The 27,551-nt window shown below is 40.2% G+C and overlaps 1 protein-coding gene across 2 annotated transcripts in view; it reads right to left on the reverse strand.

Annotated features, from left to right (window-relative positions):
• Positions 1-1,543: 1,543 nt before the first annotated feature.
• The window catches only part of LOC132145648 (tripartite motif-containing protein 16-like), a 48,810-nt gene continuing 22,802 nt past the window's right edge, over positions 1,544-27,551 (reverse strand). Inside the window, exons 1-6 of one of the 2 annotated variants that reach the window (XM_059556805.1) lie at positions 4,564-5,288; positions 3,387-3,482; positions 3,023-3,256; positions 2,742-2,892; positions 2,597-2,656; positions 1,544-2,247 (exon numbers count right to left, since the gene is read on the reverse strand). In XM_059556805.1, coding sequence (XP_059412788.1) covers positions 1,682-2,247; positions 2,597-2,656; positions 2,742-2,892; positions 3,023-3,256; positions 3,387-3,482; positions 4,564-5,133 — 1,677 coding nt within the window. In that variant the 5' untranslated portion in view covers positions 5,134-5,288 and the 3' untranslated portion in view covers positions 1,544-1,681. Of the gene's footprint in view, positions 2,248-2,596; positions 2,657-2,741; positions 2,893-3,022; positions 3,257-3,386; positions 3,483-4,563; positions 5,289-27,551 lie in introns of those variants that run through there. The other variant, XM_059556806.1, reaches the window with a different exon arrangement.

Raw genomic sequence — 27,551 nt, forward strand, 5'->3', positions numbered from 1 at the left:
GTTTTTATAGACTGTATAAAAACATGGACGTCAGCACGCGTCACTACTGGATAATTGAATATGGGCAAAGAGGTGGAAGCTGGTTGCTGAAACCTTGCTCACCCAGCTCGATGGCGATGACAGTCACTCAAGCTGCCGCGCCCTGAATTATGCAGAACTTTATGCTTTAATATAATTTAAATGGATAAGTTATAAAATAAATTCACCCCCCTCACAGTTGTCATGAAGGCTAAAATTTGCTATATAGACCAAAACCACTTTTTGTACCAGGCTGTAAATGTTTTTTGTTTATTTTGTTTTTTGCTGTAAAATTGGGCATTTTAACATGGGGAGTCTATGGTATTGACTCCCTTTTGGAGCCAGTCGATGAATTGCAGTTTTAATAATTTCCGTGTTGTTTTCACGAGAGAGACCAGAAGGTGGCCGCTTGGTTGTTTTACACAACCACTGAGGAATTTTAACCAAAGTATGTTGCAGAACGTTCATGAAGACCTTTAAGAATCATACCAACTTACGGAAGATCAATGTCCCCTTTGAAGTACAGCCACCACAAAATCAGACTTGCTTTTAGATCTTTCTAAGATTAAATCCATATTTAAAATCATAACAAGAAATATTTTATTAGCTGTGATACCGTTTTTTAAATCAAATCTTTACATAGCTATGACAATGCCTTGGGGGGGAGGGACTATTAATCTTTTAAAAAAGAAGCATACATAAACCCGTATAAGAAATAAAAGAGTTATCGAATAAGCATGTTCTAAACTCCTGAAACATTGGTGCTTCATATTTTTGAGCAGTCCCAGCAATTTATGAAATAAATCAATTGAAAATGTTCAAATGTTTAAACCTGTATGTGGGAGTGTGTGTGAAATAAAGCATATGTAACCCCCTTTGTAATCCTTAACATTTGCATAAGTAGCTGTAATTTTATTACACATTTTTTTTCTCAGTAACTGTTGCTGATTGCAATTACTTTAATTTCATAATTAAATTATGTTATTATGTAACATGTAACTAGTTACTACCCAACACTGGCTACAGTATATATTATATAATACATTTCCATATAAGGGAAACTAGTGCTGATATTTTTATATATACTTTAGCATGTGCATTGACCATATATGGCAATATATACTGATAAATACAAATATATAGAAATGAAGACAAAAATAGCATAACATATAATATTTATTGGCAAACTGATGATACTGCATTTTGATGCACTACCATAATATTTCACAAGTTTGTTGCCATTGTTTTTTTTTTTAGCTGAGAGTTGAAAACTGTTCAACTTTTGGCAAATCGTAGCGCTCATCATTGTCACTTTTATGTCGTCCAATTAATGGAGGAAGACAAATACTACAGTCATCCCACTTGTATAACGACTGAACAAGTATGGAGAAGTAAATATTGCTGGGTACTTTCTTCAAAATGAGATACTATACGTTACTTCCATAGACATCCCAAATAACATCAACCATGTAATACAACAGAAATTATATTTCAGAAATTTAAACACGTGTACAGGCATAAAATCTGAAGCTCTTTACTCTTATCTGCTTTATATCTAATCAAATCTGTTACAGTGTGTATTGTTACTAAGCAGCAACATCTGTCAAATCCCATTAACTATTTTAGGCAAATCAGCATGTGCAGAATCCATGGACCATCTATTTTATGTCACACAGTTTCGCTGTTGGATATTCAGTGACCCAAATAATCTGTACATAAATGGAAAAATAAACCTAAACCCAGGATAGAGCGGCTGAGTGAATGCGGTCTGAACTCTGTGGATGAGGGTCATTGTGTCAGAGATGCTGTAGAAGGACAGAATTCCAATATTGGGATCCACATACACTCCTATTTTACTCCTATTGGAGTTGGACACTGCAGGGAGTTCAGTCTGTTTGTTATTTTCACAGAATGTGTAACTGGAAGGAGAGCAGATTAAACTCCAGGACTGATCATTACTTCCAAATTGGCTCTTATCACCCCATGCCTTTCTGCTTATACTCTGATAAGACACTGATACACACACACAATAATCCCCACTCCATTCAACCTCCCAATAGCAGCGTTCACGCACTCTCTCAATACACAACACCTGATGCCAAAAACTAAATCTGTCTGGGTGATCGGGACACTCTTGGTGTGTTCCAGTGTAAGTCACAACTCTGTTCCCCTCCTGCAGATGGAGGTGTTTATGCACGGTGTTTGGATCCAGAGAAAATCTACAGAAATCTGATGGAGACAAAAAACATGATGTGCACCAAAATCTGTAGTTTCAATTATTAAAACATTAAATGCATCTGTTAGTTTTCATAAATGTGATGGATGTTGTTATGGATGATATGCATGTTGATATGAATTCTGATAACTACAACTTTCATATATTTTACTTTTATTTTAAAACATTGATGTAGTGCATTCTGATAAAAGGTTTTGCCAAATGTGCATGTCCTATCTTCATGTTTCCCTATATATCTGAAAAATTCATTAAAAAAATACAATAATGTTATACAGTATATTCTAATGTTATAGAATTTTTTAATGACAACAATCCTATTTTCATATTTTCCTAGTAACTTACATTGCAGGAAGTCTTTCCTGCTCTCATATTCTGGGGTGGGAATGATCTGAATGCATGTCACTGTAGAAAACAACCCACATGAAATACAGTTTTAGTGTAAAGGAACTAGATAGATTAATAGAATAATGATTCTCCCATATTTTACCTCTTCCAGAGAGTTTTTCAGTCTCTTCTCTGCAGAAATCCTCCAGTTTCTGTCTCATTTTAGAGACTGATTTTCCTACAACATCCAAAGTACTGTCAGTGATGCTGGGAACATCTGGAGATCCAGGAGGAACAGGGAGAGACGGGATACTCTACACAGACACAAACAACCAGAGAATATATTTAAGACAGACATATTTCATAGAGAGTAAATCGCCCTCAAGTGTCAATAAAATCTGTAAAAGCTCACAGTAATGAAAAGACTGAGGGTCAATGTGTTACCTGGAGGAAATAGGTGTGATTATGTGTCTGTGAAAGCTGTTGTAGTTCAGCATCTCTTCTCCGTAGTTGAGCAATTTCCTGCTTTATTCGCTCTATAAGTGCTTCAGCTCGACTCACTACAATCTTTTCTCGATCTCTGATCTTCTGTGTGACCTCATAGCGTCTTCTCTCAATGGAGAGGATGAGTTCAGTAAAGATCCTCTCACTGTCCTCCACTGCTCTCTGTGCAGAGCGCTGTAAGACACACATTACAATCAGCTCTTACTGCTGCTCACACAGTCTGCTGTGCATCAGTGGGACTGAAACCATCTGAAGAAGAGTCTTAACTAAACCAGCGCTGCTGCTTTTCCCTCAAAAGACTCACCTTATGAGTCTTCACAGCCTCTTTCAGCTCCTGAAGCTTCTTCTCTCGCTCCAGGATTTGCTGCTGGAATTTTCTCTGTGTCTGAACCAAGTGTTTCTGTAGGACAAAAGCAGCAAGTCACAGAAATATACTGACTGAAAACAAAAGTTCAAATTGTTTTTGTACCACTTTTTTGTTTTTATCTCACAGAACTGGATGAATGACATTCTCAACCATGAGAAAGCTCATAAATGAATGACTTCCTGCTATAGTCTGGAAGTCTAGCTGACTTTTTTTCTCTAATGTCACTCTTATTTGTCTATCGTCGTCTTTTAAAAATGTAAATATATTACCGCTGTTAATGATACAATTTTCAGATCATGTGAAATGTGATGTGTTGTTGTTGCAACCGGTGTTGGGCAGTAACACATTACTTAGTAACGAGTTACTGTAATTTGATTACTTTTTTTAGTAACGGAGTAATTTAACGCATTATAGTTTTCAAAATAGTATTTAGAGTATAGTTACAAGCCGAGGTCTCTATACGTTGCTGCCATGTTACATTGCTGACAGAATGCAGTGTTTTATAATCTAGAGATTGTAAAAAGGATGTAGCACACGCACTGACGAGTCAAGTGCCAGTGGATCAGAGACCTTGTCCCGCGAGACCCGACACAACAGAGTACACCGCGTCGGACAAGACCCGTGTGTGCGGGAAGTGGTACGCTTTTTTTTACGCAAAATAGAAATATCTAAACATAAAATATCTAAAACACATAAATTGTTATTGCACAAAAGCACCATGAACTAATATAAAATATAAACGATTAACAGGTGCAATTGTATGCGTAGTTTCTATTTAGGCTATAACAAGTGCTTGTAGCATTGAGCAATGCAGTGTTGAAATTTGCATGCAAACAAATCCTCTCATTAAAATGCACAAATTGTAGATAAAGATTTATTATGCATATATCTCTTGAGTTATAACATAGATTTGTGAGATTACGATGAACAGAGATGTCTTTTAGAGAATATAAATGCAGCGCTCTTTGCCAAACCAATGCACGCAGCAGCAGCTTGCTTTATTTACGTGATTACTTTTAAAAGGAGTAATCAGTAATCAATCATTTGATTACATTTTTAGTGTAACTTGCCTAACACTGGTCACAACAGACAGAATCAGAATACAATGCCGTACCTGTTTCTCGGTCCTCTCCACCGCACTTGAGACAGTTTTGTGGTTTTTGTGTTCATCCACCACACAAAGCACACAAATGCAACACTTGTCAGTACGGCAGTAAATGTCCAGGAGTTTTTCATGTTTCTGGCAGATCATCTTCTGCAGTCGTCCAGTGGCGTCCATGAGATTATGTTTCTTTCCTCTGAAGAGATTCTCATGTTGTTCAAGGTGGTTTTGACAATAAGAGTTCAGACACACCATACAGGACTTTACAGCTTTGAGTTTTCTTCCGATGCAGACGTCACACTCCACATCTCCAGGCCCAGCAGGGACAGTTTGGAGTTCAGTTTTCTTTAGTTTCTCCACTACTTCAGCCAGCATGGTGTTTTTACCTAAAGTAGGTCTTGGTCTGAAGGTCTGTCTGCACTGAGGGCAGCTGTAGACTCTCTTCTCATCCTCTTGATTCCAGTGGCCTGTAATGCAGCTCATACAGTAACTGTGTCCACAGGGAATGGCTACTGGATCCTTCAGTAGATCCAGACACACTGAACAGCTGAACTGCTCTGCTGAAACACTTGCTTCAGCCATTTAACTACATGCACTCACAGACAGAGACACTACACAGCTAAACAGCAAGTGATTTTCCCCCTCACTGGAGAGAACTAGAATCATTTCCTGGTTCTCTGTGTGAGAGACGTGGCAAATCCGGTATGCCTGTGACATGCAAAAGGCTTGTTTACAAAAGGCTTAATCACTGATAATGCAACCATCTAACATATTTCAGTTACATACAGTACAGACACAAATAAAGTCTTACAATCACCAGCCAGAGTGCCCATAAGCTCCCCCAGGGGCACTCCTTACTACATCTTTACCATTTCAACAAAAACTACATTTGCCATTAACCTTTGCCCAGAGTCATTTTTCTGTGATCACTTCTGCCTGCGTACCATTAGCTTGTTAAAGTCTGTGTGTTTACAATGTCTGTGCTTGATTTATTGTGTTCCGTTCGTTGTTTCCTGTATGCGTTTTCCCAGTTGATGCTCTAGCTGGCTTACTCTGAGTGGCTTATGTTCCTGATTCCCCTATGTGGATTGCAGCTTGGCTTTTGGCTTGGATAATCTGTATTTGTGTTTGTAAACTTTTGTGCTTGCACTTGTGAAGCATGTAAGAAAGTAGGTCATGGGGGCGGGGTTATCTGCCTAGGTATATCTGGGCAGATTAGAGGGAGATTAGCTTTTTGTACGGCAAGTCTGATAACCAGCTATTGTGGTATGATTCAATGCAAATTGTTTCATGTATGTTCGTGTGATGTATGTTTAAACTGTGAGTTTCATATCCTGACTTGTTCTTTGTGTGCAGGTGCATCTCAATAAATTGGAATGTGGTGGAAAAGATAATTTATTTCAGTAATTCAACTCAAATTGTGTAACTCATGTAGTAAAACCCCTTAACTATCACTCACAGTTTTGAACATAGACTTTATAGTGCACGTTCCAAACTTAAATTTTTATAATTCATGAATGAAAATATTTTGTAACATGATATTGATGTGCCATTTACATGGTAATGCAATGTCTGATTTTAAAATGGGTTTTAAAGGATGAATTTTGAAATTTTAAGTTTTCAGTCGATATATAACTTCTGATGATTTCTAAAATGTGATAGAGAAAAAGGCAATGAAAAATGCTTTTTTTTTAACAAAGGTCAAAACTCCTGTTATAATTTAGATTTTTGAGGGTGCACTTTTGTCATAAATTAATCTATTACTTTTCCTACAAAATTTGTAACAAAAAACATTGGTAAAATATATATTTGGGAGTCTTAGACCTTTCCAACGACATATAGTTTGTCAAGTTTAGATTAGATTTCATTGTAATATAGTGAAGTAAAGGAAGGCGTCCCGTATACAGGACGGGGTGACAGTTAAAGGGTTAAATAAATTCAATGCACACAGACTGAAGTATTTTAAGTCTTCGGTTCTTTTAATTGTGATGATTTTGACTCACATTTAACAAAAACCCATCAATTCTCAACAAATTAAAATACTTCATAATAATAAATTTATATTTTTTTGTGAATTGTTGTCCTTCTGGAAAGTATGTTTATTTACTGTACATGTACTCAGTACTTGGTAGAGGCTCCTTTTGCTTTAATTACTGCCTCAATTCGGTGTGGCATGGAGGTGATCAGTTTGTGGCACTGCTGAGGTGGTCTGGAAGCCCAGGTTTCTTTTACAGTGGCCTTCAGCTCATCTGCTTTGTTTGGTCTCTTGTTTCTCATTTGCCTCTTGACAATAGCCCATAGATTCTCTCTGGGGTTCAGGTTTGGTGAGTTTGCTGGCCAGTCAAGCACACCAACACCATGGTAATTTAACACATTTTTGGTCCTTTGGCAGTGTGGGCAGGTGCAAAATCCTGCTGGAAAATGAAATCAGCATCTTCAAAAAGCTGGTCAGCAGAAGGAAGCATGAAGTGCTCCAAAATTTCTTAGTAACACTACAATCAACAATAAGGTTGTGACACTGTCACAAAAGAGACATGATTTACCGCTCTATTTATTGCAATGATTTTATTTATAATAGAGTTCTCTTACGAGAGTCCTCTTGTGTTGCCTAAGCTAGTTTACGCATCGGGGAAATTAAATTTTTCAGAGAATACTGAAGCCAAAAAATTATCCTTAATTTTGCATTAATTTAAAGTGCATTGCTGCTCAAGCAGACCTAGGCGAGACAGCTCGCGCGCCTATTGGTCGCTCTGCAGCAACTACTGTAACCTATCGAAGGACTGCTCATGACATAGGCACCAATGGTTACTAGATAGAGATTTTTCATCTATTCAGCGGTGTTCACTTCACATCGCTGTTCTCTGGAGAAGTCTGTGCCATCGGAAAAGCCTCCTCAGCGGGACGAGCCATCTGACAGAAGCCGGCCTTCTCCTCGCCGTTTCAGCCGCCGTTCCTGCTGCGCTATCTGGCACCTATATCCTTTCTCGGCCTCGATTGGTCTCTGCCTGAGGAACCCATGCCCAGAAGGCTGGATGGCTGTTTCCTGCCCGGGCGACGCTCGATGCCTCATATGAGGCCCGCTTCCTTTCTGCTGGAACTCCATGAGGAGCTGACTAAAAGCTGGAAGGCGCCATTTTCTGCTAGGCTGCGCCCTACTGTCTCTTTGATGCTCTCCCACGTGTACGGCACGAAAGAGAAAGGCTACCTCTCCATTCCTGCTACGCGCCCTCCATGCCACTTCCCGCCAAAACGGGTGTGGCCTAGCCCTGTAAAGGGAGCTAGAAAAGGCTGACTCACCTGATTTTTCATCTCTTCAGCGAAGCTCACGCACCGTTGGATCACGAGAAGAAGCAAGCGTCGTCAGATAGCATCTCAGCGGGACGAGCTATTTCTGAAGCCGCTGGCCAACGCCGCCCTCCACTGCCGTTCCTGCTGCGCGTTCCGGCGCCCATATCCTTTTCAATTCTATTATATCCAACTGTTCTTTATGCGTGTGTGTGTGTTCGCCCTGCGACACACACTCGTAAAAGAGCTTGCGTCTTTTTTAAGATGCCTTCTTGCGGCTCATGCAGAGCCCCACTCAGCGAGGGAGACAGTCACGTTATCTGTGTCTCCTGCCTGGGTGAAGATCATGCAGCGCTCGCGCTCGCTGACGGCGGATGCCCTCACTGCGAGCTGTTGCCAATGGTGACTCTGAGGACTCGCTTGGCATTTTTCTCTGAGCCTGCATTTCCCGCTGCGCTGCAGCGCCGTAAAAAGCGCCGCTCCCAGCGGATTCCGGAACCGTCTCCAGCTCAACCGAGCTCGCCGGTTCGCCCTGCTTCACCGGCCTCCCCTGCATCGCTTCCCGATGGTCAGCGACCGCTGTCTGCTGCCGCGTCTTCCGAGGAAGTGGAACTCAGGGCCGCGTCGGGGGAAGAGGACACGTGCTCTCTGCTAGCTTAGGGCAGTGAAGGTTGGGCGAGCTCCGGGGATCTCGCGCCTTCTGCTCAGAAGCCCAGCAGACGGGCTGATATCGAGAAGGAGTTGATGCAAGTGCTCCCGCTGGCCGCGACGAGCCTCGGCCTCGAGTGGTCTGCACCAGCGCCCCCCTCTCGTTCCCGGCTGGATGGTAGCTTTCTTCCGGATGAGCGTACTTCTCCTAGCTCAAAGCCCGCCCCGTTTCTTCCTGAGCTTCATGAAGAGGTGGCGAAAGCTTGGAACGCTCCATACATCGGCCACGGCCGATAGTGCAATAAATGTAGTGACGATGCCCACTGCTCAGTGCCCATCTCCACATATAAGCACAGCCCTTCACACAGGGCTCGCGCCCATAAAAGCGACTCAGGTCGATCGCGCGCACTACATAGTAAACGTGCCCACTCCTCAGTGCCCACAAACACTATGTCACACACGTCATGTGGTTTCTGTAAAAACGAAGCCCGTGCACATTCGTTCTGCCCAGGCAGACAGCGAGTCAAAAGCAGTAAATGTGCACGCTTACAGCCCACAATTACTCACAGACAGCACGAGTCCCACGGGACCCGCTCAGCCCTCCCTCACTCGGTTAAGCACCGTGGCGGTGTCGAGGACGAGCGATCTGCCCGCTGTGATCAGCGCGCTCCCTGCCTCAAATGTCACAGGCATAACGCCCATGTTACAGCACATCGAAGCGCTGCCGTTGCCCAGCCAACAGAGCACGCTTCGCATCCAACCCTTAGCCATTCATGCAGACGCATGGTCAGCGCTTCCAGGGGTTTCGGATTGGGTGCTAGACATTATAAAGAGAGGCTACTCGCTACAGTTTTTTCGACGCCCTCCGCGCTTTTTAGCGCGCGTCGATACTACAGTCAAAACAGAAGTAGCACACCTACTTCGAGCCAAAATATCAAAACTGTTGAGCAAAGGGGCTGTGGAGCCTGTATCTCAAGCTCAAAGCGAAGGGGGGCTGTACAGCAGATACTTTCTAGTGCCCAAGAAAGACGGGGGTCTCAGACCCATACTGGATCTAAGACAGCTGAACATGCATTGGCGAAACGCAGTTTCAAAATGCTTACAACCAGGAGACTCCTCGCGCATATTCGCAGAGGAGACTGGTTCATGTCGATAGATCTGAAGGACGCGTATTTTCAAATACAGATAGCGTCACGTCACAGGCAATACTTGAGATTCACCTTTGAGGGCCAGACATACCAGTATACAGTCCTGCCGTTCGGCTTGTCCATGGCTCCTCATACATTTACGAGGTGCATGGACGCAGCGCTCGCTCCTCTCAGACTCAGAGGCATGCGAGTGCTGAACTATTTGGACGACTGGCTGATTCTGGCTCAATCACGATCAGAGCTCGTGGAACACAGGGCCATTTTACTCGATCACCTCGAGAAACTCGGTCTCAGTGTCAACTGGACGAGGAGTTCGCTGAACCCCAGTCAGACGATACTGTTTTTGGGTATAGCTCTGGACTCATGCTCCATGAGGGCGCGGCTGTCGCCACAGCGCGCGTTGGGCATTCTGCGCGCAGCGAGCTCTCTCCGCTCCGCTTCTCGCTCAGAGAATTTCAGAAGATGCTAGGTCTCATGGCCTCAGCATCACCAGTTCTTCAGTTGGGCCTGCTCCGCATGCGCCCCTTGCAGTTCTGGCTGAAAGCGCGAGTACCGCGCAGAGCGTGGATATCCGGTCAGTTGCGACTCAAGGTCAATCAGAGCTGTGTTACAGTCTTGAAACCCTGGACAGCGAACGACTGGGACCAATCAGGTGTAAGCCTGGGGACTTCCTCGAAAGTGAAAATGGTGTCGACGGACGCCTCCACTTCGGGATGGGGAGCGCTGCTCGAGGGCAGACCGTTCTTTGGCCTGTGGTCAGAACGGGAAAAGCTCCAACATATCAACTGTCTGGAAATGCTGGCAGTAGAGAACGCGCTGACGCGCTTTTGTCCCCGAATCAAGGGCCACCACGTCTTAGTCCGTTTGGACAACATGTCTGTGGTGTCCTACATAAATCGCCAGGGCGGTCTCAGGTCCCGAAACCTGTACAGGTTGGCAGAACGCCTCCTGGTTTGGGCTCAGCGCAACTTGCGCTCATTGAGAGCAGTTAATGTGCCTGGGCTACAGAATCTGGGTCCAGACAGACTGTCCAGAAACAACATTCCCACGGGCGAATGGTCCCTACACCCACAGACAGTCCAGCTGCTGTGGGAGAGATTTGGCAGGGCGGAAGTGGACCTCTTCGCGTCCCACGAAAACGCTCACTGCCCCGCGTTCTTTTCCAAGAACGAAAGCGCTCTGTCACAAAGGTGGCCGTGCTGCCCGCTTTATGCTTTTCCCCCCGTCTCCCTCCTTCCGCAGGTGATAGAACGGGTGAGGGAAACAAGATGCTCAGTACTGCTTGTAGCACCACATTGGAGGAACCAACCATGGTTTCCAGATTTGATGCAGTTAGCAGACACTGCCCCGTGGCCAGTGCCGTTGAGGAGGGACCTCCTCTCGCAGGCCAAGGGCTCGATTTGGCACCCTCAACCGGAGTTGTGGTCCCTCCATGTGTGGGCGCTCAACGGTTACCCGCTGATCTCTCAGTGGGAGTGCTAAATACTATCACTCAGGCTAGAGCTCCGTCGACTCGACGGCTATATGCCTCGAAGTGGTCAGTATTCTCCAGCTGGTGCACAGCTCTGGGACGTTCACCCCTTAGTTGTGAGGTTACGGAGGTTCTCTCCCCTTCTACAGGAGCTGTTGGATAAGGGCAGAGCCCCCTCCATGCTCAAAGTTTACGTGGCGGCTATCGCAGCGTTTCTGAGACAACGCTCGGTCAGTCAATAGGAAGGAACGATTTGGTCATTCGCTTCCTTAGAGGAGCTAGGAGGCTGAATCCTCCCAGACCTCCGTCAGTCCCTGTATGGGACCTCTCAACGGTTTTGGAGGCCATGAAAGGTTCCCCTTTCGAGCCTATCCAAACGATTAGCCTCAAACATCTGTCATTCAAGACAGTGTTCTTGTTGGCTCTCGCTTCAGTGAAGCGTGTGGGTGACCTGCACGCGCTCTCAGTGAGCCCGACGTGCTTGGAGTTTGGGCCTAATGACTCAAGGGTCATACTCAAACCTAGGCACGGTTATGTGCCGAAATCCCTCAACGCACCGTTTCGGGCTCAGGTTATTTCCCTGTCTGCCCTGTCGGTGTCAGAAGAGGATGGAGACTCGAGTCTTCTTTGCCCCGTTAGGGTTTTAAGAACTTATGTGTCTCGCTCTGCTGTCTTCAGACAGACTGAGCAGCTATTTGTCTCGTTCAGTGGACGTTCCAAGGGAATGGCTGTTTCGAGACAGAGCCTATCCAGATGGATTGTTGACGCTATAGCGTTAGCTTACGCTTCCAGGGGCCTTCAGTGCCCACTGGGCGTCAGAGCACACTCCACAAGAGGCGTCGCCTCGTCGTGGGTGTGGTCTAGTGGGATTTCCTTAAAGGATATATGTATGGCGGCAGGATGAGCCTCGCCGTCTACATTTATCAGGTTCTATAACCTAGAGGTTCCCGCCCTGCAAGCAAAGCTGTTGTCGGTATAGTTGAATAAGGGTCCTGATTGGAACTCTGAGATCGCAAGCGCTATGCGCTGCCGACTGTTATATGGGCAGTATTGCGTAAGACCCACATTACCACATTGGTCAGGCCTTGCCTTGATTATGTGATGTCATATTGCCGCGTCTACGGACGCTGCTAGATATGGGATGGAGGGTCTCCCCCCTCTTGTTCTAGGACTCTCTGTGAGTCCCTCTGGTGATTGTGCACTGTAAATCCTGGGCATCGCTTCCAGGTTTATTGGTGTGTGATCTCTGCACGCACGGCGCTTTACATTGGGTTCCCGTAGCGTCTTAGCTAAGACGCAGTATGAGAGAACTCTCGTAAGAGAATGTACTCGGTTACTAACGTAACCTCTGTTCTCTCTAGAAGAGGGAACGAGTACTGCGTTCTCTGCCGTGCGTACGATTCACTCTGGTTCGCTTCGGCGATGAAATAAATCAGGTGAGTCAGCCTTTTCGAGCTCCCTTTATAGGGCTAGGCCACACCCGTTTCGGCGGGAAGTGGCATGGAGGGCGCGAAGTGGTCTGATGTTGCATCAGCCTGCGCTCGATAGGCTTGTGCAGTTGCCGCAGAGCAGCCAATGAGCGAGCGATCCGTCTCGCCTATGGCTGTGTGCTGCTGCAAATGCGCTTTACAATAATTCAAAATTAAGGATAATTTTTTGCTTCAGTGTATCGTGAAAGGGGACTTTTCCCATAGTGTCTTAGCTAAGATGCAGTACTCGTTCCCTCTTCTAGAGAGAACCGAGGTTACATTAGTAACCGAGTACGTTTTACGGACCCCAGGAGCACTACAGAGTTAGCTCTACAGGCCAAGTCCACCGCTCAGGCTATTGGCAGGAGTATGGCGTCCCTTACAGTGACTGAGAAACATTTGTGGTTGACGCTGTCCAACATGAAGCAGTCTGACAGAGCCACATTCCTCAACGTGCCGGTGTCTACTGCCGGTCTTTTCGGTCCGGTGGTCAATGGCTTTGCGGAGAGGTACACAGAGGTGCAGAAGACTTCGCAGGCCATTTGACACTTCTTGCTGAGGCGTTCTAGTTCCACGACGGGTCGCTCTAAAAAGAAACCTTTCCGCCGATTCAGAGCGATGCCGGTATCTTCAGCAGATATTTCCTCGTCCCAAAAAAGGGTGGTGAAAAAAGCCAGACAGAATGCTTACGACCAGACAGATTCTCGTGTAGATTCGTCCGAGAGACTGGTTTATGTTGTGGAGATCCTCTCCTTCCTTCAGGAGCTGTTGGAGAAGGGCAGGTCCCTTTCCATGCTCAAAGTGTACGTGGCTGCCATAGCAGCGTTTGCCTAACCTATGCTTGGCCAGTCACTGGGAAGGAACGATCTCATCAATAGTTTCCTGAGAGGTGCTAGGAGATTAAACCCTCCCCGGCCCCCTCTGGTTACAGTCTGGGACCTCTCCATGGTCCTGGACACTATGAAGGGCACCCCTTTTCGAACCGCTGCAGTCCGTAGATCTGTGGTATCTTTCATTTAAGACATCTTTCCTTGTGGCTCTAGACTTGGTCAAGTGGGTGGGCAACCTGCATGCACTCTCTGTGAGTGCAGCCAGAGCCGGATTAACGCAAAGGCAAACTAGGCACGTGCCTAGGGCCCGATTGGCAGGATGGGGCCCAGACGGAGGCACAAAAAAAATAAATAAATAATAAAAATAAAATTAAAATAAAATAAAATAAAATGTACAAATGTCCTACCTACAATTTATTTCAATATTTATTAATTAACTAAAAATAGCGACAATGTTTATCTTAACCATAGACTGTTACATTACGTCACATTAACGCCAGCGCATGACTGTATTTATATGGAGGCGCCAGCCAGTTAAGTACGAGGAGACGTCAGCGGCGGTTAGAGGTCAGAGCGGGACAACAAAGCTAGAGGCCGAGCCAGCCCCGGAGACACGGCCCGAAGACGCGGTGGAAGATGCGGCGGGAAATGCGGCAGTGAATAGACAGTGAATTAGAGTTTCTTTATAATTTTGGCATTTTGTACATATATCAGGAATATTGCTAGAAATATGATTGAGTTTTTCAGGTGTTATATAAACCCTTGTCAACCATTTATACTGTAATAATTTAAGCCGCGTGTTTATGATTTGTTTTTGCGCCTTTAAACATGCTTCAGTCCATTCAAATTCCTCTTCAGCGCATATCATTCCTTTCTTCTTGAATGTCTTTCCTCCATGCGTTTAATTTGTCTACAGCAGACTCTTTAGAGTTAGACATTATTAAATTATAATATTTTGACAATTTGCCCTTTTCACCTCTTTTTTTATTATTTCCTCAATTAATGACAGTTTGGGAATGTACATAATATCTGTAGACCTGGAAGACATAAAACTTTTAAGCTGTGAATATAAAAAAAAAAAATGTTTTGAGGGAATCTGGTGTTTATCACAATTCTTGAAATGTAAGAAGTATTCCATCCATATACAAGTCTTTTATAGTCTGAATACCTTTAGTTTTCCATAGTTTAAATCCTCCATCCTTATATTTATCATTATTTATTGTTAGACAGTTTCTAAATGGTCTTGATGAATGTGAAGGGGTCATGTTTGCCTTCTTGTTCTTAATTACAACATTTATAAATGTTGTAAGCTATTGCATTTTGCAGAAAATCTTAATTACAACATTTATAAATGTTGTAAGCTATTGTATTTTGCAGAAAATCTTAATTACAACATTTATAAATGTTGTAAGCTATTGCATTTTTCAGAAAATCTTAATTAAATGTGTTGATTAAATGTAAACAGAGCAAATAAGATAAACTTATTGCTCTGTTTACATAGTTTACTGACACCTATTGGTTATTTACTGGTACTACTGCCTTAACAATGACACTCCCAATGGATGAGGATAATTTAATAGCATTTAATAGAGCCGTGTAATGATGTATAAATAATGAATATCAAAAAATTGTCACAAACACGCCAGGTTCCACCTCAACACAATCACGGCGCACACCCTCACCTGAATACTAATCATCACCACCTGATCCGCATCACCTATCATCCACCACAGCACCACAAAAGCCACACACACACGCACCCAGTCATTGTCCGGTCACGTTCGCGACAAGATCATTCCTGCGCCAACTATTAGGACTAACTCCTCTTTACCTTCTCTCCAAGGATAACCTCCGAAGACTCTTCTTCCATCTTCTCTCCAAGGATTACCTCCAAGATCCTCCTAAAACCCCACGGTGCGTGTGTGTGTTCCCCTCCTTCCCGGCACGGATCCCAACACCCATCCACTCCTCACTTCCCGCTCCTCTGCTTGTGTCCATTCAATAAATAACATCTTTCATCTGTTACTCCTCTGTCTCTGAGTGATCCGTAACAAAAATAGTCTGATAGACTGTTTAATATACAACACAACCAATTTGTAACCAAAGACTAGGCTATTTAAAATGTGAATGAACTTTTACTAATAACTTTGGTAAGTTTCAGATTTCAATTCATAAATAACATCGATGGAGGGGGGCCCAAAAAATGCAGCCTGCCTAGTGTAGTCCATTTATTTAATCCGGATCTGAGTGCAGCGTGTATCGAGTTTGGACCTAATGACTCTAAAGTCATTCTCAAACCGAGACACGGTTATGTCAAGTCAAGTCACCTTTATTTATATAGCGCTTTAAACAAAATACATTGAGTCAAAGCAACTGAACAACATTCATTAGGAAAACAGTGTGTCAATAATGCAAAATGATAGTTAAAGGCAGTTCATCATTGAATTCAGTGATGTCATCTCTGTTCAGTTAAATAATGTATGTGCATTTATTTGCAATCAAGTCAATGATATCGCTGTAGATGAAGTGACCCCAACTAAGAAAGCCAGAGGCGACAGCGGCAAGAAACCGAAACTCCATTGATGACAGAATGGAGACAAAAACCTTGGGAGAAACCAGGCTCAGTTGGGGGGCCAGTTCTCCTCTGACCAGACTAAACCAGTAGTTCAATTCCAGACTGCAGCAAAGTCAGATTGTGCAGAAGAATCATCTGTTTCCTGTGATCTTGTCCTGGTGGTCCTCTGAGACAAGGTCTTTACATGGGATCTGTATCTGGGGCTCTAGTTGTCCTGGTCTCGGCTGTCTTTCAGGGCAGTAGAGGTCCTTTCTAGGTGCTGATCCACCATCAGGTCTGGATACGTACTGGATCCGGGTGACTGCAGTGACCCTCTGATCTGGATACAGACTGGATCTGGTGGCAACGGTGACCTCGGAATAAGAGAGAAACAGACAAATATTAGCGTAGATGCCATTCTTCTAATGATGTAGCAAGTACATAGGGTGTTATGTGAAGTGTTCCCGGTTCCGGTTTACCTAATTAATGCAGCCTAGAAATCCTTTAACGGATTTGGATATTAAAAGCATATTAGTATGTTATGTGTAAGCCAGGTTAAAGAGATGGGTCTATAATCTAGATTTAAACTGCAAGAGTGTGTCTGCCCTTAGGTAGGTTATTCCAGAGTTTAGGCGCCAAATAGGAAAAGGATCTGCCACCCGCAGTTGGTTTTGATATTCTAGGTATTATCAAATTGCAACAATTGAGTTTTGAGAACGTAGCGGACGTAGAGGATTATAATGTAAAAGGAGCTCATTCAAATACTGAGGTGCAATACCATTCAGGGCTTTATAAGTAATAAGCAATATTTTAAAATCTATACGATGTTTGATAGGGAGCCAGTGCAGTGTTGACAGGACAGGGCTTATATGGTCATACTTCCTGGTTCTAGTAAGAACTCTTGCTGCTGCATTTTGGACTAGCTGTAGTTTGATTACTAAGCATGCAGAACAACCATCCAATAAAGCATTACAATAATCTAACCTTGAGGTCATAAATGTATGGATTAACATTTCTGCATTTGACATTGAGAGCATATACCGTAATTTAGATATATTTTTGAGATGGAAAAATGCAGTTTTACAAATGCTAGAAACGTGGCTTTCTAAGGAAAGATTGCGATCAAATAGCACACCTAGGTTCCTAATTGATGACAAAGAATTGACAGAGCAACCATCAAGTCTTAGACAGTGTTCTAGGTTATTACAAGCAGAGTTTTTAGGTCCTATAATTAACACCTCTCTTTTTTCAGAATTTAGCAGTAAGAAATTACTCGTCATCCAGTTTTTTATATCGACTATGCATTCCATTAGTTTTTCAAATTGGTGTGTTTCACCGGGCCATGAAGAAATATAGAGCTGAGTATCATCAGCATAACAGTGAAAGCTAACAGCATGTTTCCTGATGATATCTCCCAAGGGTAATATATAAAGCGTGAAGAGTAGCGGCCCTAGTACTGAGCCTTGAGGTACTCCATACTGCACTTGTGATCGATATGATACATCTTCATTCACTGCTACGAACTGATGGCGGTCATATAAGTACGATTTAAACCATGCTAATGCACTTCCATTGATGCCAACAAAGTGTTCAAGTCTATGCAAAAGAATGTTGTGGTCAATTGTGTCAAATGCAGCACTAAGATCCAATAAAACTAACAGAGAGATACACCCACGATCAGATGATAAGAGCAGATCATTTGTAACTCTAATCAGAGCAGTCTCAGTACTATGATACGGTCTAAGTCCTGACTGGAAATCCTCACATATACAATTTTTCTCTAAGAAGGAATATAATTGTTTTCTCTAAGAAGGAATATAATTGTCCCCAAAGTGCCTTCCACTCCGTTCAGGGCAAAAGTCATTTCACTGTCAGCTCTTCCAAGATCTGATAGTGAGGACGATGCGAACCTCCTCTACCCAGTCAGGGTGCTGAGGATATATGTTGAATGACCTGCTGTTTTCAGACAAGCAGAACAACTCTTTGTTTCTTTTGGTGGCCGTGCTATGTGCCCTTAGATGGTCATATTATATTCTCGGACCCACGTTGTTGGTCTGGATATACAGGTACCCACTATTTTGTATACCTCAGGCTCATGCCCTGGGGAATATATGTTTGGATGTTACTACGCACGCACAACGTTTTACATTGGGTTCCCGTATCATAAGCTAGCTTATGCAACACGAGAGGACTCTCGTAAGAGAACGCTCTCGGTTACTAACCTATCTGGACCCAGCTTATATAGACATAAGCCACGCCCATTTTCGAGCAGTCCTTCGATAGGTTACAGCTGTAACGGATGAGCATTCATCGATTCATTGGTTTTGAACTAATGAATCAAGGTTCGTTGAATCTAAAACAATGCAAACCCAAAGCTTGTAGATTTTGAATTCAGTTATATCAACCCAACTCTCTCTAAATTAAATGCCTGGCCTGGCGCCAGCCTGGCTGGATATTAATTATTTACGACACTCTGGATGATAAATTCCACAGTCACGTGAGCAGCCTCAAAGGAGAAACAAAACACCCACATTCCTAAACACACACACAAACTTTTCTTTACGCTCTTTATGTAAGTCCTTAATAAGATGTATTTTTATAGGTTTGTGTGTTGCATAAAATGGTTAATCCTGTTATGCGAGGATTATAAATTGCTGACTTGTAAATTGGAAATGTTTCTCCTAATTGAATGTTCTCAAATAGAATCATGAGTTGTAACCCTACCCCCCTGACCAGGTCGTAAAACTTTATGACCTAACTGACAGAACAGCAAAGCCAGATCACTGGTACCTTTTTAAAACGTATTTCTAAACATATTGACTGTGTTGCCTTTTTGGTGCATTAGATGTTTTCTATAATCAAATTGGAGTATAATGTTTATCGTGTGTTAATCAAACTTTAAATGTGTGTATTTCTGCATATGAATGAAACTTGATGTTTCCTCTAGCTTTACATGTTATTTTTGGTATCTGTTTAATCTTCATGCTTTGACGGACTCACTTATATAAAGGAAATTAATGTAAAATGTATTAATCTGGAATTACGAACTTGCTAGTATATCACTGCTGAAATCTGATAAGCCATAACTTATTAGAGTGGGTGTTTCCCCAGAGACAAAGAAACTATTTTCCCGCTTCAGATCGCGGACATTCATTGGTTGTTCGCGCAAACAGAGGCGTGAACCAGTCACTCCATAAGTAGAACTGGAAGTCAGATCCCTCTTGCTTTTTGGTCCTCTTCTATCGTCTCTGATCTCAGCATGGCTCCTTCGGGAGCTTTCATCTCCGTTGTGTTTCGTTTCTTTTCCTTTCTAAGTTTATTCTCCTATTCACCTCTCCACACGAGGAAGACGAACTCAGAAACATTACTTTGTTGGACCTTTCAAATATTGCGAGATTCCGCAGCAGCCCCGGAAGACACGAGAGAACACACCCAATCACAAAGAGACCACATGCAAGTATCATTCTCTATGGAGATTTAAATGCTGCTTAAAGTTTGTCTATTACCTTTTCAAGGTGATTTGATTCGTTGTTGTCTTTCAAGGGTTACTGTCTGTGAGTTTGAGCGTGTAATTCTGTGATCGCGCCTATTCTCTCACCTCTCTCTCTCATCCCCTCACACTCATTCTATCTCTCTCTCTCTCCCTCATTTGGATTCCGTAATGTCTTGTACAAAGTTTACTGTCTGTATTTTCGTACGTGTATTTACTCTGTGTGATTTGTTATTATTAGTTCAATTATTAAAAACCAATATATATTCATGATTGCTTCTGTCTAAAACGCTCACATCACGAGTCAATGAAATGTCTGATCTTAGCTACAAGCTCGTTACTTTTCAGTGACCGAAATTTCATAAGGATAGGAGAATATTTTCATGGACAGAAAATATTTTTCCTTGAATTATAAGTGATAACTTGAAAAGTATTGAAAGTTGATAAGTTAATCTTACGGCCGTTTGCTGGACAAACCACTGTTTGATTTGCGGTAATTCACAGCAAGAGATATCACTATAATTGATATGAAGAATGGAATATTGACATATTAATGAGTAAATTACAGTGCCTTGTAATGAGTTATTGATGTATACAGTTGACCTATTTTTTTATCTTCAATAATCTTAATGTAACTGTCATATGAGATATATATATTAATCATATTCCTGATTAATTATTAAAATTCCCTATATATCATTTGATTTAATTATAATGTACAACCCAGTGCGGCTACACAGCAATTCCTAGAGAGCGACCAATAGGCGTGCGAGCTGTTTAATGTGATCATTACAAGGTGGTTACAGAAAGTACTTTTAGTATAGAACAATTTACTTTAATTTACAAATGTTAATTTAGACACAGTAAAATGTATTGAAGAGTTTGTTTTGCTTAGCAAAAACAAACAATTTCCAGAACTACTTCTTGTCTTTTATTTACAAGTTTCAATTTACAATACAAAAAAAAATAATGCACATATTAACTTGCTTTATTTAAGAACAGTGTTGGGCAGTAAAGCGTTACTATAATTAGATTTTTTTTTTTTAGCAACTAGGGTAATCTAACACGTTATAATTTTCAATATATTAATAAGAGTACAGTTACAAGCCAAGGTCTCTATACGTTACTGCCACATTACATTGCTAACAGAATGCACTGTTTCATAATCTAGAGATTGTAAAAAGGATGTAGCACACGTCAAGTTAAGTGCCCGTGGATTAGAGTCCTGCTCCCACGAGACCCGACGCAACAGAGAGTGGGGCAGGACAAGACTTGATAGGCGAGTGCAGAGACTCGGATTCAGAAGAAAAATATTATTCACAGGACTCCAGTAAAATAGAAATATAAAAACATAAAATATCTAAAACAAATAAATTGTTATTCATCTTTTTTAATAAAAAGATGAGGTTTAAATATTGCCAAATACTTCCAAAAGTTATTAAAAACCAGGGAGAGGAATGCCAGAGATTATCAGAGGAAAGGAGGCGCTTGTGGTTGGCAAAGCTCAACCAAGATCTACGAGGGAAATGTTGACTGCAGCGGCTCATAACACATTTTCTATTGTAATGATAATAATATTTTTAATCATAAATAGTAAAAACAATTATTGCTTTTATTGTTTTTACTGTGTGCTTATTTTACTTTAAAGCACTTTGGTCGGACACTGGCTATTTTAAATTTGCTATATAAATAAAGCTGACATTGACTTAATATAATTCATATCAAGCTATTGCATGTGGCATTAATGACTTAATATGTTATAATTATCGTTCTTAAAATGTAGAGCTTAAATGTGCTGTATTTCTCATTATTTTCCAGGTGAAAAGTCTGAACTTTACCAAAAGGATGACCCAGATTGGGTGCCATCTGTTGGACTGACAGGTCAGCAAGGAGGTTCACCTCAGTCAACCAAAGAAACAGGGAACTCACGCTACAAGCGTCGCATGAACCGAACCCAGCAGAGACTGAAGGCTGAAGCTGCTGCTGCCGAGACTGATGATGGCCCCACCACATGTTATTATGTCAGCAATAATTTTTGCTGCACAGGGACTCAAACTGAATTGACTAGTGATGTCATTGAGGCTATGACCACTAAAGTTTAAAGCCTTAGAGCTGAAAACATTCAGTTGAGCTCTGATGTTGCACATGTGTCCACTTCCTATGACCAAAGTGCCTTTGTTGATAAGTATGAAAAGGTTTTATTTTTCACTGGCCTACCTACATACCAGATACTGTTAGTACTCTTTACATTTCTTAGTCCCCACCTCCCTGTGAGGAAGTCACATAATAAGTTTAAGCAGTTGATGCTGATATTGATGCGTCTTAGGCTTAATGTTTCCACAACCTTCCTGTCATATGCATTCAACGTGTCAATAGCCACTGCTTCAAGGATAGTCACTGATGTCATGTTTATTCGCATGAAGCCACTTATCATATGGCCAGATAGAGATAAATTGCAAAAAACCATGCAAATGCAATTCAGGAAACATTTTTGGAAAAATGTGCTGTTATTATTGACTGTTTTAAGGTTTTTATAGAACATCCATCAAACATTATAGCCAGAGCAGAAACATGGTCGTCCTACAAGCACTATAGCACAGTTGAATTCTTGATTGGTTTTACACCCCAGGGCACAGTCTCCTACATTTTAAATGCATGGGGAGGGAGAGTAAGTGACAAATACATAACTGAAAACTGTGGCTTTTTGGACAACATACTTCCTGGTGATCTACAGTAGTTCATGCTGACCATGGCTTTAATATTCAGGCCACTTTAGGCTGTAGAATGGCTCATGTACAAATTCCAGCCTTCACTTGTGGAAAGTCACAGTTAGCTCCTGTTGACTTGGAAACCACAAGGAAAACTGCCCACGTCAGGATTGATGTTGAGCATGTGATTGGTTGTGTGTGCCAGAAATAGACCATTTTGGGCAGAATATTGCCAATTGATTTCTTGATGTGCAAAGAAAGTGATGGGTATTGTACCATAGATAAGATTGGACTTGTCTGTTGTGCTCTGGTGAACTATTGTCCATCAGTAGTTGATTTTGACTAAAGTATATTTTTATATGCACTTTGCCAATAAAAATATAAATTAATCCATGTCTGGACTTGTCTATATTGCCTAAAATGATCTATAAATGATTGTTAATTTACAGTCATTAAGTCTTATTGGAGTCTTATACTGCATCTCCCTCACTCATCCATACACCATCTGGTTATACAGTAGGCCTTCAAACCTTTGTAGGATTTAAGGTATTCCCGCTATGTATGGGCTCGGCAAGAAAACCAGGTAGTGGAATATTAAATTGAATATTTTATTATTAGAGTTTTGAATATTAAATTTTAAATTTAATATAAAAACAGCAGCAGACCTGTCTCCTCTTCGTCTTTTAGCGCGCTCTTCAATCCGCAGACTGCGGCGCAGCGCGAGAGGATTAAAACTAAAACAGAGTACACATGGTGTGTGTTTATCGATAGAATGTTAGAATTGTCAATTTCTTGAATGCACCGTCTCCTGCTCGTCTCTTGTTACGTTATGTTGATTGTTTCATGTGGGTGTTACCGCCAGTGGTGGACGAAGTACACAAATCAAGTACTTGAGTAAAAGTATAGATACATATAATAAAATATTACTCCAGTAAGAGTAAAAGTACTCCTTTTTCAATTTTACTCAAGTGAAAGTACAAAAGTACTCGATTTTATATGTACTTAAGTAAAAAAGTACTGAAATTTTATATATAAGCTACTTAATTAAATTTTATATTCGCACATATTTTTAATAATCCTACTGCTCAAAATACCTGGGATTTTTTTCCAAAATAACCACTATATGGAGTCAAGATATATTTGTGTTGTTGATATGGACTACGCTGATGAGAGTGATGTTCACTGTGAAAGCTTACACTGTGATGTACATGAGAGAAAACAGAGATGACCATCTGATTTTCACCAGTAAGAACAAAGTATTTTAAAGTTTGTTGTTTTACAGAACATCACAGTTAGGCCTATATATTGAATTGAATTGAATTAATCTTTATTTCGAACAATTCATAAAAAAATTAAAAATAAAAATGACAGCAATTCATAAGAAATATCCATATAAATAAACAAACATGTATAACATAATAATATAATATTCAACCTGTTCGAAAAGGGATAGTTAGAAGCCCTAGGCTTATCAAAAACTACCCCCAGTAACTACCCAAACCAATTCACAATCTAACAAGAAAAATTAACATAACATTTTAAATAATACAACAACAAAAAAAAAATACTAAATTAAGTAAAGCGTTATCTTAATATTAAGATGAAGAAAAAAGCATATACAAAAACCATTATCAAGCATGCATTCCCACCATAATGAATTATCATTCACCCTCTCCATTTCTATACTTATCAAGCATAAAACTTTTGTACCTTTTTCTAAATTGCAACATATTAACACTTTGTTTGATTGAACTGCTCAGACCATTCCACAGAAGCACCCCACAAATCGAAACACACATACTTTTGAGTTTTGTCCGAGTCCTATGTTGACTCAAATTTAAATTTAAATCCCCTCTCAAGTTATAACCCCCAACCCTATCTGTAAATAACTGTTGTATGTTTTTAGGCAACTGTTTATTTATTGCTTTATAGATTAATTGAGCAGTCTTAAGTTTAACGAGATCTTTAAACTTCAAAGTGTGCAATTTTAAATATAGTAAATTAGTATGCTCAAGATAACCTACCTTGTTTACTATTCTAATAGCTCTTTTTTGTAATGTACTTAATGTTTGTAAGGTGGTTTTGTAGGTGTTACCCCATACTTCAACACAATAATTTAAATAAGGCAACACAAGTGAACAATACAAAATAAAAAGTGCTTTTTTACTCAATACATGCCTTGCTTTCCCCATTACTCCAATACTCTGCGCTACTTTTGTTCTAACGTATTTGATGTGTGGTTTCCAACAAATTTTATGATCAAGAATCACACCCAAAAATTTGTTTTCATAGACTCTTTCTATTTTAACATTATTAATCATAACTTTTACTTGCGTGTCAGTTTTACGATTACCAAAAAGCATAAATTTGGTTTTATCTAGATTTAACGATAATTTATTTAAGTCAAACCATATTTTTAATTTATTAATTTCTGATGTGACCCCTTCCAACAGCTGCTTCAGATTTTCCCCTGAACAGAAAATATTAGTATCATCAGCAAAAATCACAAATTTTAGACGGTTAGTCACACTACATATGTCATTTATGTACATTATAAATAATTTTGGACCCAATATTGACCCCTGTGGTACTCCACAGGTGATACCCAAACAATCTGATCTGAACTCCCCCATTTGAACAAATTGTAGTCTGTTACTTATGTAACTTTTCATCCAATCTAATGCAATTCCTCTGATACCATACTTTTCCAGTTTATTGATTAACAAACTATGATCAATTGTATCGAAAGCTTTTTTTAAATCAATAAATACTCCCACTGCATATTGTTTGTTATCTATAGCACTGGTAATGTCTTCAATTAACTCCATAATTGCCATTGATGTAGATCTGTTTGACCTGAATCCATATTGACTATCAACCAATAATTCATGCTTCTCAATAAAATTATCCAATCTGATTACATACAATTTTTCTAATATTTTGGAGAACTGAGAGAGTAAAGACAATGGCCTATAATTTGTGAATTTATTTTTCAATCCAGATTTATATAGTGGAATGATTTTAGCAATTTTCATTTTGCTTGGGAATACACCTGTTTTGAAAGACAAATTATAAATATGAGTTAACGGTTTAACAATTGCACCAATGATTTCCTTAATTAAAACCATATCAATATCATTCACGTCTGTTGACTTTTTATTCTTACAATTATTTACAATATCAATAATCTCAATTTCCTCAGCTGGTTTCAAAAACATAGAGTAAGGGTTACTGTCTAAATAATCCACTGCCTTCACCTCACCTTCAGTCAGTGGATTTTTTATTACATCAGCCAGTTTTGCTCCCACACTTACAAAGAAATTGTTAAACCCATTGGCCGCATCTTTCATATTGTTTAAAGTCCTCTCATTATCTATAAAATACAGAGGGTATTTATTATTCATTGGTCCATTCCTTATGATATTATTTAGCACTTTCCATATACCCTTGATATCATTTTTATTATCATTTAATATTTTATTATAATAATCTTTCTTACTTATCCTCATGATACTGGTCAATTTATTTTTATATCTTTTGTATTTATACTCAGCTTCTTTGGTTCTGTGTTTTATAAATTCTTTGTACAAGGTGTTCTTTTTTTTGCAAGCATTTTTTAATCCCTTTGTCATCCATGGTCTCTCTTTAAATTTGTGCTTTATGGTAAATTGATTTATCGGACAGTGTTCATCATATAATGATTTAAAAGTAGACAGAAATGTTGCGTATGCATTATTGGTATCAGTCTCATCATACAATTTTTTCCAATTATATGCAAGTAATTCTCTTCTGAGTGTATTTATTGATTCAACTGATTCTCCTGTAACTAATCACCTTAACTTCCTTATACTTCACATGATCACAAACACACATCACAAAAACTGGCAAATGATCACTTATGTCATTTAGTAACAACCCACTCATTAGACTATTGTCCATTCGGTTTGTGAATATATTATCTATTAGAGTTGCACAGTGTGAAGATATTCTGCTTGGTTTTGTTATAAGTGGGAAAAGACTCATGCTAAACATTAAATCGATAAATTCATCTGTCAGTTTATGCTTACTGGGATTTAAGAGATCTATATTAAAATCCCCACAAATGAACACCGTTTTTTGCTCATTCTTAGTAAATAGACTTTCCATACTGTTCATGAACATTTCGATATTTGAACCAGGGGCTCTGTATACACAGCTTACAATTACATTTTTCTTTTTTTCCAAATTAATTTCGACCGTTATTATCTCCATCACATCATCAATGTTAGTTGACATATTTTTCACAATTTTATATTTTAATCTTCTATCTACATATAATGCTACTCCACCTCCTTTTTTATTCTCTCTATTAACATAATTCAAATCATATCCATCCAACTCATGATCAACACCCTTCTCAGAATTAAGCCAGGTCTCAGATATGGCTATCACCTGGAATGGGTTTTTTAAATGACTTAAGTATTCTTTGATGTAAAGAAAATTTCCATATAAGCTTCTGCTATTAAAATGAACAAATGACAATCCATAATCAGATTTTATAATCTTGTTGAATTGATCATCAGAGTAATAACAACAGTTGTTGTTTATGTTGTTAAGAAAATTGTTTTCTGGGTCAAGATCTTGTTCAAAACTATGTAGATTATGATCAGTGAATTTGAAAGTTTTTAAGTTCCAATCTTCATTGTCATCATTGTCACTCTCATTTTCACCTGTTGTTAAGTTTAAACAGTCAAGCTCTTCAAAAGAGTCCATAGCCATTATAATTCAAATAAGTCACACATATTGATACATATTGAACCCCTTACTAAGTTACATGATCATGATTCATTGGTACTTGTCCAGCTCCTCAATGAATCTCACATTCAGTACTCTTGCTTCTTCAATATATGACATGATAATAAGACCAGAAGTTAGGAAGAACATTTTAAAGGAAAATATAATTATATTTTCATATTTTCTCGTGCAGAAAGTCATATCAGGAAATTCCTAATATGGGCAAAAGCGTCCAGCTATTGCTGTATGAAAGCAGTTTTTACACAGAAAAAAAGGCCAGAAACTTTTGGAAACACGAAGACATTAAACATACAATTGCAACAATATATGGTTTTTCAAGTCATCTTCAGCAGGTAATAAATAAAGTATGAACAATGCAGTGCTAATTGACAAAAACATTTTGTAGTATATAAACAAATCATTATTATTTGTTATTGTCCAGCAGTTATAGATTTCTAAGCCAATTAAAAGTTAGAAATTTTATTTTTTTAATAACCTATTGTAATGAAGTAAATCTCCATAATCTTCGGCAAGAAGGAGGCGGGAACCGGTGGACAATCAAAATGAAACTTTAATAACAAAAATAAACACAAAACAGCGCACCAGCCCCTCACGGACGACTGA

The sequence above is a fragment of the Carassius carassius genome, chromosome 8, assembly GCF_963082965.1.
Source record: "Carassius carassius chromosome 8, fCarCar2.1, whole genome shotgun sequence".
In the NCBI taxonomy this organism is placed as follows: Eukaryota; Metazoa; Chordata; class Actinopteri; order Cypriniformes; family Cyprinidae; genus Carassius; species Carassius carassius.